Source organism: Sinohyriopsis cumingii, chromosome 14, assembly GCF_028554795.1.
Source record: "Sinohyriopsis cumingii isolate HCF-2022 chromosome 14, ASM2855479v2, whole genome shotgun sequence".
Taxonomy (NCBI): Eukaryota; Metazoa; Mollusca; class Bivalvia; order Unionida; family Unionidae; genus Sinohyriopsis; species Sinohyriopsis cumingii.
This window is the reverse complement of record NC_142974.1, coordinates 28,647,618-28,666,327: the sequence shown is the minus strand read 5'-3', so window position 1 is coordinate 28,666,327 and position 18,710 is coordinate 28,647,618. Positions and strand designations below refer to the sequence as shown.

Below are 18,710 nucleotides of genomic sequence, written 5' to 3'. Positions count from 1 at the left end.
CACTGCAGCTACTAAGAAAGTTACAACTGTCATCAAAGAGGATCTTCTTCCGGTATCAAGACAAACTGCAGCGCAGACTGAGGAGATAGCAAGAGGAACTAGACAGACAATGGATATTTTACGAGATCTTCCAACTAATATAGCTGCGGCTCAGCCTAAACCTGTTGGTGAAATAGGTGAGATGAAAGATCACTTACCAGAAACAGGAAAAGAACAAATCAAGGAAAAGGTGTATATAAAAGATAAATTTAATGAAAAACATCTTAACTACATAAAGGAAATTAAAAATATAGATAAATTAGCTGATTATGCCGTATGGAGTTATGATCGTCGAAAAGAAGTTTTAAAAACCGAGTATGCCGATGATATTATAAGTCGTGAAAATTGGTACAAGTGGATATTTCGTATACATTATAATGTTGACCAGGCTAGAAGAGGTGATACTAGATATATTGCATTTATTAATGCAATAGATTTATTTTTTGATCAGCAACAGAAAAAACAACTTCTATCACCGCAGCAACAACTTCCATCACCGCAGCAACAGAAAAAACAACTTCCATCATCGCAGCAACAGAAAAAACAACTTCCATCATCGCAGCAACAGAAAAAACAACTTCCATCATCGCAGCAACAGAAAAAACAACTTCCACCACCGCAGCAACAACTTCCACCACCGCAGCAACAACTTCCACCACCGCAGCAACAACCTCATCGACCGCAATCTCCAGAAGAAGAAATTTACGATGTACCGGGTGCTACTGGCAGTGGTCTGGGGGATGATTTTGTTTGTCCTGATAATATCATCAATGACGTGTTACGGTTAGAAGTTCTCATAGGAGGAAAACGTGCCGGAAATAATTCACCAGAAATAATTAATGAAGCAGCTGATATTTGCCAGCGATTATTTCGCGGCGGCATCATGGATATCGGCGTTTACCGAGAACTTATCGATGAACTTGTTGATGACTAGTTGTTAGATAAATGGTAAATAAAAATAAGATGATAATACATAATAATCATCGAAAACCTGTACAGGTCAGAGCGGTAAACTCACGATTACCAATCTATAGAGCTACTTACCGAGATGGACTTGGTGATGTTATTCAGGGATTATTTACAAGGATAGCTCCCAAAGTAGCACCTGTTGCAAAACAATTATTGATGAAGTCTATTGATATTGTTCGTGATAAAGCTCCTGGTGCAATTGTCAATGTTGCTGGTAAGGCGTTCTCGGCGATCAAAGAAAGACTAGCACGATTATTGCGACGAAAACGACAACCACCAGTAAAATTACCAAGTACTGAGGTGATGCCTGCAGATGTCAGTAAAATAATAAATCAAGCTGCAAATCAAAAACTAGCGGAATTATCTGAAGAAGCAGAAAAAATATAACAGCGAATTTAATGGCAGGAAGCGGTCTTCGTCGACGATGATCACCATTTGGAAAAATGGTAATTATAATAAAAATGTTCAAGCGCGAATCAGACCCAGCATTTGATATGGAGGCACCTGTCCTTAAGTATGAATCTGTACGTGATTATCAGTTTTATTCTTATGACGCAAAACAACCATATCAGCGGGGGAGAATCGAATTACAGGTTCATGATACAAGTAGATATTTCTTGCCCGCTGAAGCGTTTATTGAAGTAGAAGGTGAACTTGTAAAGGGGGATGATACGGCATATGGTGCCAATTTGCGTGTTGGTTTTGTCGACAACGGGATTATGGCGTTGTTTGATAGCGCCACATACATGATTGATGGAAAAAATATTGAATCAATTCAGAAGGATGTTGATGTTGCTACAACAATAATTGGTCTAGCGAGATATTCTGACGACTTTACAAGATCGGTCGGTCCAACAATGATGTTTGCCAAGGATATTACTGACAGCGCTGATCATATCAGGTATGCAAAAATACGGACACCACAAGGTACTGCAGTTGATCCACAACCGGTTGGTGATGGTCCTGAATACGCAGCCAGACCAGCTGCTTCTTTTGATATTGTGCGAGGCGATAGCGCGACTTTCAACCTAGGATTTGCAACACGCCGATCAGCGTTGTCGGGAGATAATAGAAATTTTTTCATGTGCAATTCCATTATCTCACATCTTTGGATTTTGCAGGAATGTTAGAAAGGTAATCTTTGGAGCTAAACACACAATTGTGCTCGGAGGAAAAAATGATGATAATGATGCAATCTGGCGAGGTGTTGGTGCTGCTGATGCTGGTAAAGTAAATATAACAAAACTTTCAGTGTGGATGCCAGTAATGACACCATCAATTACTGAGGAACAAAAATTATTCTCTTTTATGGATCAAGGCGGTAAATCATTGCTATCATGGTTAACAGTAACCACAGATACTATTCAAAGCAATGTTAATGGTTTATTTACATGGCATATAGCATCACAACAGGGTGTTTCTGCACCACGACATATTTTTATTGCGCTGCAAAATAATAACCGGATAAATAATCAAGAACGTTCACATATGATATTTGATAACCTTGGAGTTAATGAAGTTTCCTTGAGGATAAATGGACATCAAGAACCGGCTGAGGATATATTGTTAAATTTTAATCAAAATCATGTAGCGCGTGCATATCATCGTTTGATGTCATTTATGGGACGTGATCAAAATGTGGATACCGGTTTGCAAATATCACAACTAGATTTTACAGGTCTATATCCGATTTATTATTTTTCGCTGGAGCATCTTGATTTATCCAAGCAATCTGTTGTTGATATACACTTTCGAACTCATGTTACTAACCCTCCTCCTGATATAGCTGGTCCACCACTTGTTCGCGGCTTCTACACAGCAATCGCGGTCATACTTAGCGATAAAGCCATGTTACTTGAAGGTGGTAGTGGTCGAATGAGAGTCGTTGATGCACCAGTGGAAAATCTTTAATTATTCGGAAAAAATATTATTTATATAAAAATGTCGTATAGTCATGTTAATGTTACTCTGACTCCTGGTCAGGTAAAAAAGCTTCAATCAAAAACCGCCAACAAATGCGGAACTAAAATATCACTAAAACGAGATCAGATTAGTGGTGGTCCAAACAAATTATCGTTGACAAATAATCAGATTAAACATTTCAATAAAGCCCTGGAATCAAAAACTGGAGTTCAATTTCATCTTTCTCCGAGCGCCATCAAAGACATGGTTAACATAGGTGGTATATTTCCACTTCTTGCGGATATTCCAGCGGTAATAGCTGCTGCTGCTCCAGCCGTAGCAAAGGCAGCCGCGTTAGGTGCTGTTGGAACAGCTGCTGGAATGGCTCTAAAGAAAGCAACAGGAAATGGATACAAAAAAGGGGAGGCGGCTTAAGATTGCCAGGATCTCGTTGGGGGAGAGGTCTAAGGCTTCCACGTTAGATGTTCCAGCATCAAATTTTGATTTACTTGATGCTGCTAAAAAATTAAAAATAAAAGCCTTTATAGGTGTTTTTACGCGAGATCAATTACCGAAACAACCAAACAAACTCGAAACAGGTATTATTAATCTCGACGAACGTTCCGGACCCGGTACTCATTGGGTATCATACGCGGTTGATCCACGTAGAATCGTTTATTTTGATTCGTACGGGTTAGCTCCACCCGTTGAATTTATCAAGTATGTTGCACCACTTCACGCAAGATCCAGAGTTTGGTATTCAACGCTACCCACACAAACAATGACAGATCCGCCAATATGTGGCCGTGAAGTAATTAATGTACTCGACGCTATATCAAAATCATCCAAACCACCACATAAAGTTGTGCATGATTATACAAGTAACCGATTCGTTGCGCGTAAAGCGTTTTAAACAACAGGTCTTATTATAATGGTTGATATTTACGGAAGATCTTCTACCAGTAAGAAAATAAAATCCGACGTTGATCTGTCGAAGTTTGCGACTAAAGATGACCTCGCTGATATTATGAACATGGCTGGAGTTGACCCAGATGAGGTTGTTATTTTTCAAGATCGATATGGTAAACTAAAAACGAGCAATATCAGATGGAATGATATAGTTCGACGAGTACTTGGTGCAGTTACGGATAATATTCCCGTGTTTACTGACAGCGGCAAAATCAGAGATTCAAGTATATCATTTGCAACAATTAGAAATGAAATTGCAAGAAGCGTTGCTAATCGCGTGAAAAACACCGGCGACATAATGACGGGTGAACTCAGCATGAACGGAAACAAAATAGTAGTTTTAAGAGATCCAACATCTGACGAAGACGCAGCAACAAAAAAATACGTCGACAACGTGGATAGAAAACTATCCACGCTGCGGGCCGAGTATGATCACGTGGGCGCTTTTGCAAGATTTCGAAGAAATTTTCAAAAAACCGCAGGAGAATTCTTCGGCACTCCGCATGCCATTGATATAAAACTCGTTGATATCAAAAGTAACCTAGACACGATCAAACAAACACAGCAAAACATCGTAGCGGGAATTCCTGAGATTGTCAACAAAACCAGTCTGATTAAAATTTCAGCTGGAATAACTCCCGGGCATATCACAAACATCGTATACACGGTATCATCGGGTTTTGCAACATGGTCACAGCAAAATAAAACTATCAAATATACCGCAACAGTCACTGGCGTGTACAGGCTGTCTGTGTTTAGTGCTGCAAAATTTGAAATATTTACAACGTTTCCATGGCGTCATTCCACCGACAGGTTTTCCGGGGTTGTATCTGTTATATTAAATAGCGGAAACGAGGAAATATTTATTCTGGAAGCAGCTGATGAGAAATTAACCGCAACATCTTACTGGTGGTGTTTGGAATTTGTAGCTAAAACACCTCAATTGGTTACTGCATAAAAATATATGGACGGTGCACAATACAGGTACAATCAAGCGCGTGAATGGCAGGCGGCGCTAAAAGATCAAGTCGATCAATATACAGTGAAAGTAAAAAAATATCGACGACGATTGGTTATCGTTGATGTGATTATTTATTCAGTATCCGCTGTTGTTGCTGAAACCGGTGTAATATTATCAGCGTTGACAATGATGGCACCAGCAGCTGTAACTATTTGTATTTCAGCAGCAACAACTATTGCAGGTGTGCTTAATATCATCGCAAAAAAAATATGTACTTGCACGAACGAAAAGTTATCCGATTACATAATAAAATTACACACAGCGAAGGTAGCATACTCGAAATTATCCTCGTTGTTATCAGCGAGTCTTAGTGATGGAATTATATCTGATTTCGAGTTTTCAATGATGACTAAAATATACGACGAGGGTATCGGTATTAAAGATACAAGTATTAATAATGACAGAATTACTGCAGCAGATCGTGACCAACACAACTCCGCCAAAGATAACGATGATCTCGATAAGTTCGTCTAATCCTGAATTTAGTGTTAATTTTCCTACTGCAATTCCAGTAAAAGAAATAGCACTAGCGCAATTACGGGTATATTACAGCTGGCCAAATATCAGATCAAAATCATTTCATGGTACACCAGCAAATAATTCGCTTGTATTTGCTAGTAAAAATAAACCCGATGGAACACCTGACTGGGTTGTTGTTGGAATAACAACTGGCAGTTATGAGATCGAACAAATCAATGATGAATTTGCGCGTAGAATAAAATCAATATCCGGAAAAGAAGCAAAATTATCAATTAATGTTCATGAACCGACCCTGTCCTCGACGATTGAAATACATTCTCCCGATTACGTCGTTGATATTTATCAATCTTCAATCAGATCCGTACAAGGTTGGCCTGAAATTCCCCCGGTGTATGAAGGACTACCAGAACCAACTCGGGATGATTTTACGTCAAAGAACAGTCTTCGTCATGATATTAAAATGAATTCAGATTGGTTAGTTTACATAGAAGAAAAATCAGTATGAAGGGAAAAACCAGAGCAATGGAGGGGGAGTATACCTGTATATGATCCTAGAGCTCCTTTTTATAATCTTAATAAACGTATTTTTGCTTTGAATATTGATTCTATATTTGCTTCAATAAACTCAGACCATGAAATACAGGTAAATAATTTACGTGATAGTTTTCAAGAGTATTTATCTGATTTGACATCTGCGCGCTATAATATTATTAGGTACATAGAAGTTTTAAATTATATGGTTAATTCTTCTGAAGTTATCTATAATAGAATTAGAGATACGGTTCTTAAGTCATCAAGCGATTATAAAAAATCCTTCGCAGCCAAATACAAAATACCCGAAGCTGACATTGAAACGTTTAAGTTTCCTGATTATAATCCAGATAAATTAAGAAAATCTATCAATAATGTCATTGATGAGTTTTTTCCTAAAATATTCGATGCGTGGAAAAAACTAGCACCACCTCCAACTGTTCTTAGATATGATAATGATCCACATGGCGGCGGGAGACACGTATCTCCGGGAATCGTTAATATAACGTCGACGGTCGCGGTTAATCTAGTTTGTGACGTAATCGATGGCAGCTATCAAATAGATCTCGGAAGATCAAATCAGGCTCAACAAGGATACATCCTATACACGTTCACACCACAAGTTCCCCCCGGAAGTTTAATCGTGCAAGAACCAACTAATCCTGTGTATCTGCGGTGTCACAATAATATGTTAACACGAATAAATTTTAAGCTCATAGACCACCTTAATCGCTTAATTGACATACGTGGAGAAGAACTTGTGATAAATCTGTATGTGAAATCTTAAATATTATGTAATGTACCACACGTGAGGGTTTTTATACACTAAACACGAACACGAGGATTTCTTAACAGTTAGAAGAACATTTGTAACAGAGATCAGACTTACTGCTGTATTAAATTCGATCAACTTAAAAAAAAAATATTTTTTTTATTACTGATATGGTGATTGGTACAAATTAATCAGATTTTGTGTTTGGTACAAATTAATCAGCCTTGCAAAAAAAAATTATTCAGAAATATGTTTTTATTTTTTTTTCTGAAAATTTGATCATTTTACACTACACGTGGTCAGCGTTGACAGGGACCCCAGTTACCAAAACTTTCATTTTCATTATTACTTTGGATCGTTTCACCAGTAACGGGGTTACTTTGGATCGTTTCACGATCTGACATAATTTTTCTTAATTGTCTTATACGAGTACTAATCCTTTTCTTTGCCTCGTACTCGTGGGATAACAGCGATCTAATTCTTTCTACGGCGGCAGAGAGAGGAACGAATTCCTTCACCTGATTATCTTCTACGGTAGCTAGCGACTGAAACATTGCCGCCTGAATCCGTTTCATGAGCTTGTATTCAGATGATAGTGTGTGTGTTCCCTGGTTTTTACTTTCTTGTAAAATCTCAAAATCAGAAACTATTTTTTCAGGATTTAGTTCATCAGATATATTAATTCCATCTTTTTTCAATTTTTTAATAGCAACAATTACATCATTGATATTTTCATGGTTCATTATGTAACATATAAATCTTTAAAATAAAAAAAATTATCCCCACAGAACCCCTATCGAGTCTTTAGCGAGTTCGTCGGGATGTTTCAGGGACAGTACAAACATATACGCTCAGCAAAATCCCACCCACAATAATTAATCCCGTGGGTGATACGAAAATTTGTATCAACCACCGGTCAATATTGTGGTTGAATTTTGCTGAGCGGGGGGTTTTGCGGTTCCCCCATTATAAAAATCGCAATTATGCGCACCACCGACAAATTGTCAGCCATGGGGATTCGATCCTGGACCGCGAGCGTCACAGTCCAATATCATACTGATTGAGCCATCGAACCTTGTTACGAACATGTTTCGGAAGTTAATATATAGCTAAGGAACCAATATTTACAATAAAACAGCGGTTTCTGAATAATAACTACTTCAACATTAAAATAACGGTTTCTGTATTATAACAACAGTTTCTGAATATATAAAGAGCGTTTTTCCTAAGCAGACTGCAAATACAACCTGCGAATCAATAACAGCAGTCCTAAGCGGCATGAACACACCTGCAGATCGATTTATACCATAACAACGGTTTCTGTTCTGTGCCTATATTACAGCTTCCTTGCGGATCAATAATAACGGTTGTACATTATCCTGATTTCTCGGAATGTTGTATGATGGGAAATATTTAAAAACCATAAATAATACTTCTACGAGTAATTAATTACGACGTAATTAGTTAAACTGACTAATTATGATCATAAAAAATCAAAAATCTGCGAAGAAAACTATATATTAAAAAGTAATCTCCCTTTTATATAATCAAAAATTCAGTAGTATACGATCAGACAGTACTGGGTCCCCTCAAATAATAAATGGTTTTGATAGTTTATCTCGTTAACAATATTGAATGGTGATTTTCTGCTTATATTTTTTCGAGAAAGCGGTTTTATATATATTTTCTGCCACTCTTTGTACTGATTGCGCGGTAATATCAAAATATTTCGCAGCTGAATGCATCGAACGAAATATAATTACTTCACCAGTTTCTGTGTTTGTGGAAATTACCGCCCTCTTTCCGATTGTTTTACATCTTCCTGTATTACCACATGCAGAGTTCTCGCTTTGTGTGACAACTCGAAGGTTGGATAAACTATTATTTTGAGGATTCCCATCAATATGATCAATAACAAGACCGTCATTGATCATCCCATTATGACATTCATACGTGAATCTATGACACAGATAATGTTTTCTCCCCCAACAGTAAACATTAGATAACCAGCATTAGTAATATAACCAACTGGTTTTTTTAACCTGCAGTGTCTGATGACACCATTAATATCTGATTCGTAATTCTTAATGACAGGATGTGGGACAAATTTATTTTGCTCCATTATAATAATATTATTTGTTTAAATCATTGTTTGTCTGAAATCTTGATATATAATCCTCCACGGATTTTATAGCGTTTTCACCATTATTATTTTTTTTGTCATAATATCTTTTAAGTTCTCTGAACCGTTTTCCACCGCACTTTCCACATAATCCTGTTTTTCCTCGCACTCCAATACCACACCGCAGACATGGTACTGGTCCTATACTTCCTCGTCGTATGTTTGGTGAGTGCATCCAACAAAATTCCTTTCTGCAGGATTTCTTGCATCGATTTACTGAGCCGATCATCAACCATCTGTATTGAGACATTGTATATATAATATTTTTTATTTTAAATATTTGTTTTAATTATATGAACGAGTTTGAGAGATTATCCCAAACTAGGCCTGTTAAATATAAATTCAACCTCGACAGATTATCTCATTTGCCAGTGCGAGATTTGGTTGATCCGAAAAATAAAAGTCTGATCTCGAAAATTCACGATGCCAAGAAAGAATTTTACACGGATGGTGCATCTCATACATGGTCAACGTTCAAGATTATACGCAACACTGACAAAGTCAGTGTCGACTCTGTCACGGACGCTACAATGAACGACAAGCGAGCGGCAACTATCATTAACTACATCGCTGAATACGAGGGCAATCAAAAATATTTCTTCAGGGTAAAATTTATTGTATTAACAGAAACAGGTAGTTGGATTATCCGTGACAAATATGATCCTGTCCTTGGTAATAATAAAACTGTCATATTAAGTAAAAATTCCAGACCGGGCCTACTGACGGGTATTGACAAACCGTATTATGAGCGAGCGTATCCTGTAACAGCGGTTATTTATGGAATCTATGAGATAAATAAAAAACCCAACGTTGATAAACTACCGCCGATGAAATTTTCAAGGTTAAATTGTGTAGCCGAACGAGTAATAGAACACTTTACAAACGCGATGCGTGGAAATGGATTAACTGATTTAAGGCGTGAAAAAATAAACTCGTGGGCTGATTCAGTTAATGATACCGGTGCTACAATAGAAGATGTTGCTGAACTAGGAAAACTATTAAAATTTCCAATAACCGTAGCGACAATAACGGGAGATGTACTGTACGAATCGAAATATAAATCGAAAGGAGCTCCAATAAATATTACTGATCATAACGCGCATGCATGGACTAGCGCAGTAACAATATTTCCACGTGATCGAACTGTTAGATTTTACCCCCCAGATAATTCTGGGGCAGATATGAGTATGTTTGATTTTATTAACGAAATAAGTAAAAACGACCCTGTATCGGTATGGTTATTTAAAAGTAATGAGGAAGGTGAATTTGATCAGTTTGTCAGACCAAATGGTGAAATATATCGAACAGAATGCCTCCATGACGAGATGAAAAATCTCGCGGAGAAGTTTTTAGAGTGCAAGCACGCGGAAAATACTGACAAATTACTAACTAATTGTTTTACCGTTCCATCTGTTGCGGCTCATTTCGCGAGAGACAAAAATTCATGGAAACCAACACGATTTGATTTACTCGAGGACGTACGCGTAAGTTGCGTCGAATACGGACACGGCGGATTATGGAATACCAAATACAATTACAATGATGTTATTTCGGTTGATATGGTTGCATGTTATCCGGGAAGATTTCTAGGATACGGAGATTGTTCTGCATACTTTAAAAGATTTGGTCACCCAACAAACGAGATGACGCGAGTGGCAATTAATGGACCATTACCTGATTTTGATCTGACTGGATTCGCCTGTATTGAATCATTCGAGTTTAACGAAAATCTTCACAAGATTTGTTATGTTTGGTTTGGTAGACATTTTTGTGAAAAACGTTGGGCACCTATAGTTTTATTACGATATATGCTAGATTGTGCAATACTGACATCGTTGGTGGTCAGTGAGGCGATTATATCATATCATGCACAGACGAAAGTTTGGTTGCCCATGTCAGATTCTGAATTTATTAGCGAGTTTAAGGAAAAATATCCTGAAGTTTCCGAAGATGATATTCCTAAAATTCTCGAGAATAAACTCAAAACCGCAAAAGATCTCGGTAGAAAAATTATAGGTAAATTTACTCAAGGTGGTGCATATGATCATAAAAGACATCACGCACGATTAATTCTAGATGATGCCGAGTACGATTTTATAATCGCTGATACAACAGCGAGAAATATATTTGTAAATCGAGAAAGTGCTTATTTATCCGACGGAACAAAATTGGGTACGATCGTTAGTTACATAAATGATGTCTCCCCACAGTATACTCATCTAAGATCTTCCATGTTGGCTTATGTTTCCATAAATTTATTATCGATGATTAATAGATTTCCTGAGACCGCAGTCAGAGTCGCAACAGATTCGTTTTATATTTCAAGTAAATATTTAGAATCTGTTATGAAATTTACAAGTAATAATGAACGATGGGGTTCGTGGAGAATAAAAAAAGAATTATTACACAATTATACAGAATCAGCAGATGTTCCAATGAGAGATTTTTATCGTAAGAGTAATAAAATATCAGAAATGTCGAAAGCGCCATCGTTGAGTGATCCAATAACTAGATATAAGACAGTATATCTCAATGGACCTGGTGGATGCGGCAAAACGACTCGAGCAATTAATGTTTTTAGAAATTCAGATATGATCGTGCTGACACCCACACACAGACTTGCACGCGAGATGAAACAGCGGCAAGTACAATCGTGCACGTATCATAGTTTCTTTCGATGGCGCGGGGATACATGGACTCCTGAACGAATGGGAGAAAAATATATACCTAGAATAATTATTTGGGACGAGATATGTACGGTGTCATTGGATACATTAAAAACGTTTCTTGATTGGTTGTTGACGAAAAATACCGCTATAACAATGTGTGGCGATCATGCTCAACCGCCGCCTTTTGTTGGACCATCTCCACATGATTGGTTAAAAAATTTCGTTGATTATTACGAAGAAATAGATGATGATCATAGAGCTCTCGATGCAAATTTAAGGGAGTTTAAAAAATTAATCAGATTACAATCAAACAAAATTCAGTGTGAAATAATACGTGGAGTGATCTCAGAGACCTCAATGAGTGAATTTTTAAATTTAGGGAGACCCACCGATTTGATCGTAGCAAGTAGAAAAATAATCAGAGACGATTTACAACAGCAGTTATTTCAACTATATAAAGAAAAATACCCAGAATTACCCATATCGTTGTGTTATAGACCATCAGATACACGAAAAGAGAATATTAATGTTGATATTCCAGGACAGACTGAAAAACAGAATCTCGTATTAAATGATATTGTCACCGTTGATATCAGTGTGGTCGAAGATGCATTACGCGCTGACAAATCTCCATGGGTGTTGGGATACGCTATGACGATCCACTCGTCTCAGGGATTAACTATTTCTGACACACGAGTCTGGATTGTAGACGATCGCATCGAGTGGTCAAATTTAGTTTATTTAGCGGTATCGAGGGTCAGAAAAATATCTCAATTACATAGAATTATAATTCCTGAAATCGTTAATAAATTTAACGTCATTGATGATGATATAATAAGAAAAAAATTAATCGGATACAAACAATCTGATAAAAAAATAAACGTGACTTTGATCTTAATGCTGAATTTATTATTGAGTTAAAACAGCAGCAAAATAATCATTGCACAAGTTGCAATTGTATAATGTTATGGCGGTATTCGAGTAATGATTCAAGACAATTTACCGTAGATAGAAAAGATAATAGTCGCGGTCATACACGAGAAAATACCATGTTGACCTGTCTTGAGTGTAATCGACGTAGAGGCGCCAGCGCCTTGGGTGCTAGTTAAGTGATCGCGGTGGTAGTTGTGTATCCGCGGAGATTATTTGTAGTTGTTCACGTGTAAATCCACGTTGAGGAGCAGCCGAATCTAATCTGTAGATTGCAGGTCTACTTGAGGGTCTTGTCACGGTGGATATTTTGTGTGTGGTAACACTCCAGATAGGATCAGTCGCTCTCGCTTTACCACCTTCAAGTTCACCAGGCTCATATAAATATCTGACTGTAACATCACCCAATATTTTTTTTGTTTTTCAACACCTTTTCGTTGTGTTGGTATATTTTTTTCGTAATTGCATTAATGGGTTTCATGTTGGTTGTTCGTGTGATCTCGCTATTTAATGCAGCTATCACGCTTGGTAATCTTGCAACCCATTCGCGAGATCTTTTATCCTGAATAAATTCCCTCGCGTATTGATATCCAAATAACCGCTCAGCGAGTGTTCGATTAAATCGCTCAACAATTGCCTGATCACGGTGAATTGCAGTATGACCTCGTCGTATTTTGGTATTATGTCGTTTCATCAACGATGATACTGGACCAAGAAATTCCTTACCAGGATCAACCTGTAGTAGCTGTGGCCATCGTAATGGTCCTCGTTGATAAATTCGTTTAAACGCGTCGGCTACTTCAGATGATGTTTTCGCTGATAGCGGCTCTGCTTCTTTATATCTACTTGCAACATCAACTACGGTTAACGCGTATTTGTACGTTTTTCTACGCACAGTATCATGCGGTAAAAACAGAATATCAGCTTGATGAACTTCATTAGGAACACTGACATCGAAATACGCGTACTGAATTCGTTTCGGTGGTGGTAGATAAATTTGCCATATTGCCTGTTTGGATAACCACGTTTTAGCAGTAGAATGTTTAACCGCTGCTGCATCAGCAAGTTTACCAATTGCTGCTTTGCCTCTCCAGTATCCTCTTGGTGAATAATAAATCGATTCCATTATTAATAACCAGCCCCAAGCGCTAATTTACCTTTCATCGCGGATCTTACTAACCAATTAGCTAATGATTCTCTAATATTTTTATTTTTTATGGAATTTAACGCGTGAATTAATTTCACATCTGCAATATGTCTATCTTGTAGATTTTGACTTTTATAAGCTACGTCATGAGCGTTACAAGCTCGATCAATAGCGTTTATTGGTTCCTCGCCTGGTTTTGGTTGATCTTGATTATCGAGCCTGATATCAAGTCTGGTACCAGGACCGCAATAATTATATCCTGGTAGATGCTTTTCTCCGCTGTATTTAGCCCATGGAGCACCTGGAAACTTTGACATCAAATTAGCAATATCACCACCGCGCTTATTAGGTAAAAACGAAAATTTCTTTCTACCGCATACATAACATTTTCCACCATACGCTATTTTTTATTTTTTGTTGTAACCGTAGCTAAATCAGTAGTTGGAGTTTTAACTCTACAACGTAAGCAATATAAATTCATGACATAATATATATATGGATATAATTGATTTCTCAGCAACAAGAAAACGAGAGCCAGTTAAACACCACCCTGCGTTACCAAATTCCATCAGAATGATTATCATAGGACCATCTGGATCGGGTAAGACGCAGTTATTACTTAATCTGATAATGAGATGGTTGACATGGGATAAATTGTATTTAGTAGCACCATCCCCTGATGATCAGCGATGTTATGATGTACTTAAAGATTTCAATGAAAACGCGCGATTACTGGATGAGGGTAATGATGTTATAGAGTTTATAACCGATATTGATGAAGCACCATCCGTAGATTCCATAGACGGATTTATTAATAATTTAGTTGTATACGACGATGTGATGCTAGATAAACAATCAAATCCAGCCAGAATATTTTCCCGAGGTAGACATAAAAATACAGATGTGATCTATGTTACTCAACGATATACACAAATTCCGAAGGTGATTAGAGACAATTGCAATATTTTAGTTGTGTTTAATGGCGTAGACACAAACACACTGCGAAATATTCATCAAACTTTGTGTGGTAGTGACATGGATATAATTAAATTCAGAAATGTCTTCTCACGAGCGCAAGCTACTCCGCATGGATTTATAACAATAAATTTACATGATCCAAGAACAAGATATCGTGTGGGTCTTGATAAAATCTTTTAATGTTTTTGATTTTTAAAATTAATAGCAGCAGAGAGGGTACCTACCAACGTTGGTCGTCAAAAAAATAAACAAGAATAAATAAACACGTAGAGTACTTTATTTTTCAGATACTATTTCGAATTAAGGTTTTATTGATGGGGTTGGTTTTAACAGAAATAAAACATCTCAAGGAAACGTTAATTTGTAAAAATCTGGACCTTTTCTACGAGATGATTTTATTTGTTTGTTTTATTTGTTTTGTCGGAATTCTATGGTCTGTTCACCTTCTCTGCTGCTACCTTAATCCGTAACAAACAATGGCATGAAACAATCGGGTAAATGAAGAGGATGCACTGGAAATAGTCACGTGGCAGATCTGGTAAAGGCGCGCTTGTGTGTGTGTGTGTGTGTGTGTGTGCGTGTGTGATATTTTATCTCTTTGTTTGTTATTTTCCGGGAAGTCGCTAGAGATGTATAAAACCGGTACAAGTTTTAGACCCCTCGTCGCAGTTCTAAATTGTGTTGCAAGTATACACCCATACAAATCCGGAAGGTAACTGAACGTGATACGTATGCTACATGTTACAGGCAGATAATTGCTGGCTCAAAGAAAATTCTCATCGACAGTACTGAAAATAATTATATGCTGTGACTTCTTAGCTTTAGGACCGACCTGTCTGTTTGTGTTTAAATGGCTACTGCAATCATTGATTATTCTTTTAAAGACGGACATGGATGTCCGATCTGTCTTGACGGGTTCACCTCACCTCGTCAGCTGCCGTGCTTGCATTCTTTTTGTGAACACTGCCTTCAGGATTATATAACAAAAAAGGCTAAGTGTTCAGAGAAAACATTTGGGGAGTTTATGTGTCCTGTGTGCAGAGCAGTAACCAGGCCTGCAAATAAAGGAAAACCAATTGGAGAATGGGCTTCTTTTTTTCCCAACAGTCCATTTCCCGTAGTGGAAAAATCGAAAGTAGAACGTTCTTGCGAAGTATGTTTGAATACATCAGATAGTTCTAAAAGTGTTGCTAAGAAATTCTGTGTTGTGTGTGAAGAGTTCATGTGTGATAATTGTGCCGTCTCTCATAAAAGCATGAAGATGAGTAAAAGCCATCACATTCTTACCATGGATGAACTGGAAAATAATCCAGAAAGCCGCATAAGATTTAGAGAGGGATTTGGGTGCCCAGAACATGACAATGAAGATATCAAGTTTTACTGCAGGAGCCACGAGACTGCCTGTTGCGGGACATGTTCTTTCCTTCACCATAAAACATGTCAGGATGTGCTCGACTTGAAAGAGAATCTTTCAGGTTTGTTGAAGGAGATGAATACAAAGAAAATAATAGAACAAATGCGGAAATTAGAAGATCATCTCAAGGATTTTATGGAGACGAATGAAGAAAACATAGGCATTCTGGAGTCACATGTTACCAATATTTCTACAGAGATAAAAGACATCAGAATGAAACTGAATGTTGTGTTGGATGAGATTGAAAAGAAGGTTAAGCTTGAGGCAAATAAAATTTACAAAGACTGGTTGATCAGAACACAGGAACAAAATCATCAGTGTCAGTCCTTGGTAAGTGCGATCAGAAACTCTCAAGCACTTTTAGAGACGGTTGACCAGTTTGGGTCCGATACACAAAAGTTTCTAGTGACTAGCAAGACGATGAAGCAGCTACAATGTTACAGTGATCAGATTAGAGAGAAGTTTGAAAGAGTGGATAACATGGGAATAAAACTTGAACTCGATAGCAACATGAAAGCAGTACTTTCTAAAGATGCTGTGGGTTTGGTGAAAATAGCAAGTCAAGAGGAGGCTAAGGATTTGCAATGCACAAGTCTTGTGACACCTCTTCAGAAACGAAATGTGGAACTCGCGAGGGTTATTGACATTCACTGTCCAAGTAAAGCGAAGCCTTTGTACGTAGGTGTCGTCATGTTACCCGATGGTTACATAGTTTTGGCAGACAATAACAAGACCTGCTGCCTGTATGATTCTTCATATAACTTCATCACAAGCCACACATTGCCTGGAGATTCTCAATGCATATGTCTGATAGGAGACAATGAAGTTGCTGTAACAATGCCTGGTAAGAAAACTGTCCAATTTCTGACTGTTAGAGACCACTCCATTAGAGATATGGGGACTTTAGCAGCCAAGTATAAATGTTGTGGTATTGATGCAGTCAGCAGAGAGGAGATCGTTCTATCTGGCCCAGCTAGTGCTACATTTAGTTATAAGTGTTACTGGAGCGTTATCGCTAGGAATGGAAATGTCAGGATTCACCATGAATTTGATTGTCAAGGGACATGGTATACATATGCTGCTCTAGATATGTCCAAGTCACGTGTCTACATAACTGTTGGTGGCGGCAATGCAGTGTATTGCTTTGGTCTGACAGATGGAAAACAGTACTTCATCTACTTATCCAGTGTCCTGGAGTATCCATTGGGTGTAGCAGTGGACAGAGAGGACAACGTCTATATTGTGGGATGCAGTTCTAACAACATTCATAAACTATCCCCCAGTGGTGTTACACTCCAGGTCATTACTTCTGGTGTACTTAAAAAACCGAGAGAAATTTCTTTCAATTACAGCAGGGATCATTTTCTTATCACTAATCAAAGTAGGAAACTTCACTACTTTGTACACAAATAATACATCCCAGAAGGAGATAGAAGATGGTGACAAGTCTAAGTATGCACACGAATTTACAAACAAGGCATACAATTAATTTTAGTTCTATAAAAGTTTTGTTTTATTTGAACATTTATGTCATGGCTCAGTATAATGTAACACGTAATTGATATAATTATCAGTGTTAAATTAATAAAATTACATTTATCCTGAAATAAATAGCCCAGCGTAAGTTAAACAAATCAATCACTTCGATATTATTAATGAAAGGGAAATGAGTAGGAAACCAATCTGTATATAAATAATATCTATCATGAAAGACGAGCAAGAAGGTGGCAAGTCCTTTTTATGCACAATGCCCTAAAAGCGAAAAATTAAATAGTTCTGTTTTATTACAACTGGAATGTTTATTTGATGACTTAATATATTGTCACTTACAAATGATAACTCGATCGCAATATAGCTCTTAGTTCAAAATATAGTTCTTTGTTCAAAATATAGTTCTTTGTTCAAAATATAGCTCCTGCTAAATTGTAGATACTCACTTTTATCCTTGAAAATCACCCCGTTTCAACTCATTTTTTTAATCAACACAAACTGTAATAACACTATCACAGTAAAGTTTCATCAAACGTTGAGTACCAAGGTTAGTTGTAATTGTTTCAAATCACATGACAAATTATTTTAAAAAAAGGATTGTGAACTTTTTTATGCAATATATATATATATATATATATATATATATATATATATAAAGATATTACAGAGCCAAATTCAGTAGTCGGAATTGATTCTTAAACTTCTTTTTTGTGTGTATTTATATTGTCAATACCATTATGGCAGAGGTAATATATTCACACACACATACATACACATCCCAAGTGTTTCGGCAAAATTCAGATCTTTTGTTGACTTGAATATTATTAACAAGTGTTTGTTTATTTGTTTTGTTTTGACAAAGAAAGTGCTTTTCTTTTGTTGACGAGCTTTAAAGGTCACTTTACTCACAGGTATGTAATATCTAGCTATCCACATATTAGTGGATTCGTACGTTTATTCGTCCATCCTTCTCCCTTTATTTTTCAGATGTATCGATCTCTCTATCCATCTAGCAATAATTATATGTTGGACCAATAATGAATTACAAGTATTTGTTTAACAACTGAATGAAATAAATTTCTTTAATTGTTTGGTTTCTCTTCATCTCACATTGAACGATATCCACTTACTTACATACAGACTCTTCTATTTACTTATCTATCATGCCAAACATTTTTCTTTCCGTCCTTTTCTTCGTCCTTCCATATATGAATCG

At 37.1% G+C, this 18,710-nt stretch overlaps 1 protein-coding gene across 1 annotated transcript; it reads left to right on the top strand.

Moving 5' to 3' along the window:
* The first annotated feature begins 15,296 nt into the window (after positions 1 to 15,296).
* On the top strand, positions 15,297 to 18,130 carry LOC149783492 (uncharacterized). The gene has a single exon (XM_089931737.1). It carries the CDS (start codon positions 15,440 to 15,442, stop codon positions 17,414 to 17,416), a length of 1,977 nt encoding a protein of 658 aa, XP_089787863.1. The 5' UTR covers positions 15,297 to 15,439; the 3' UTR covers positions 17,417 to 18,130.
* Positions 18,131 to 18,710: the final 580 nt, after the last annotated feature.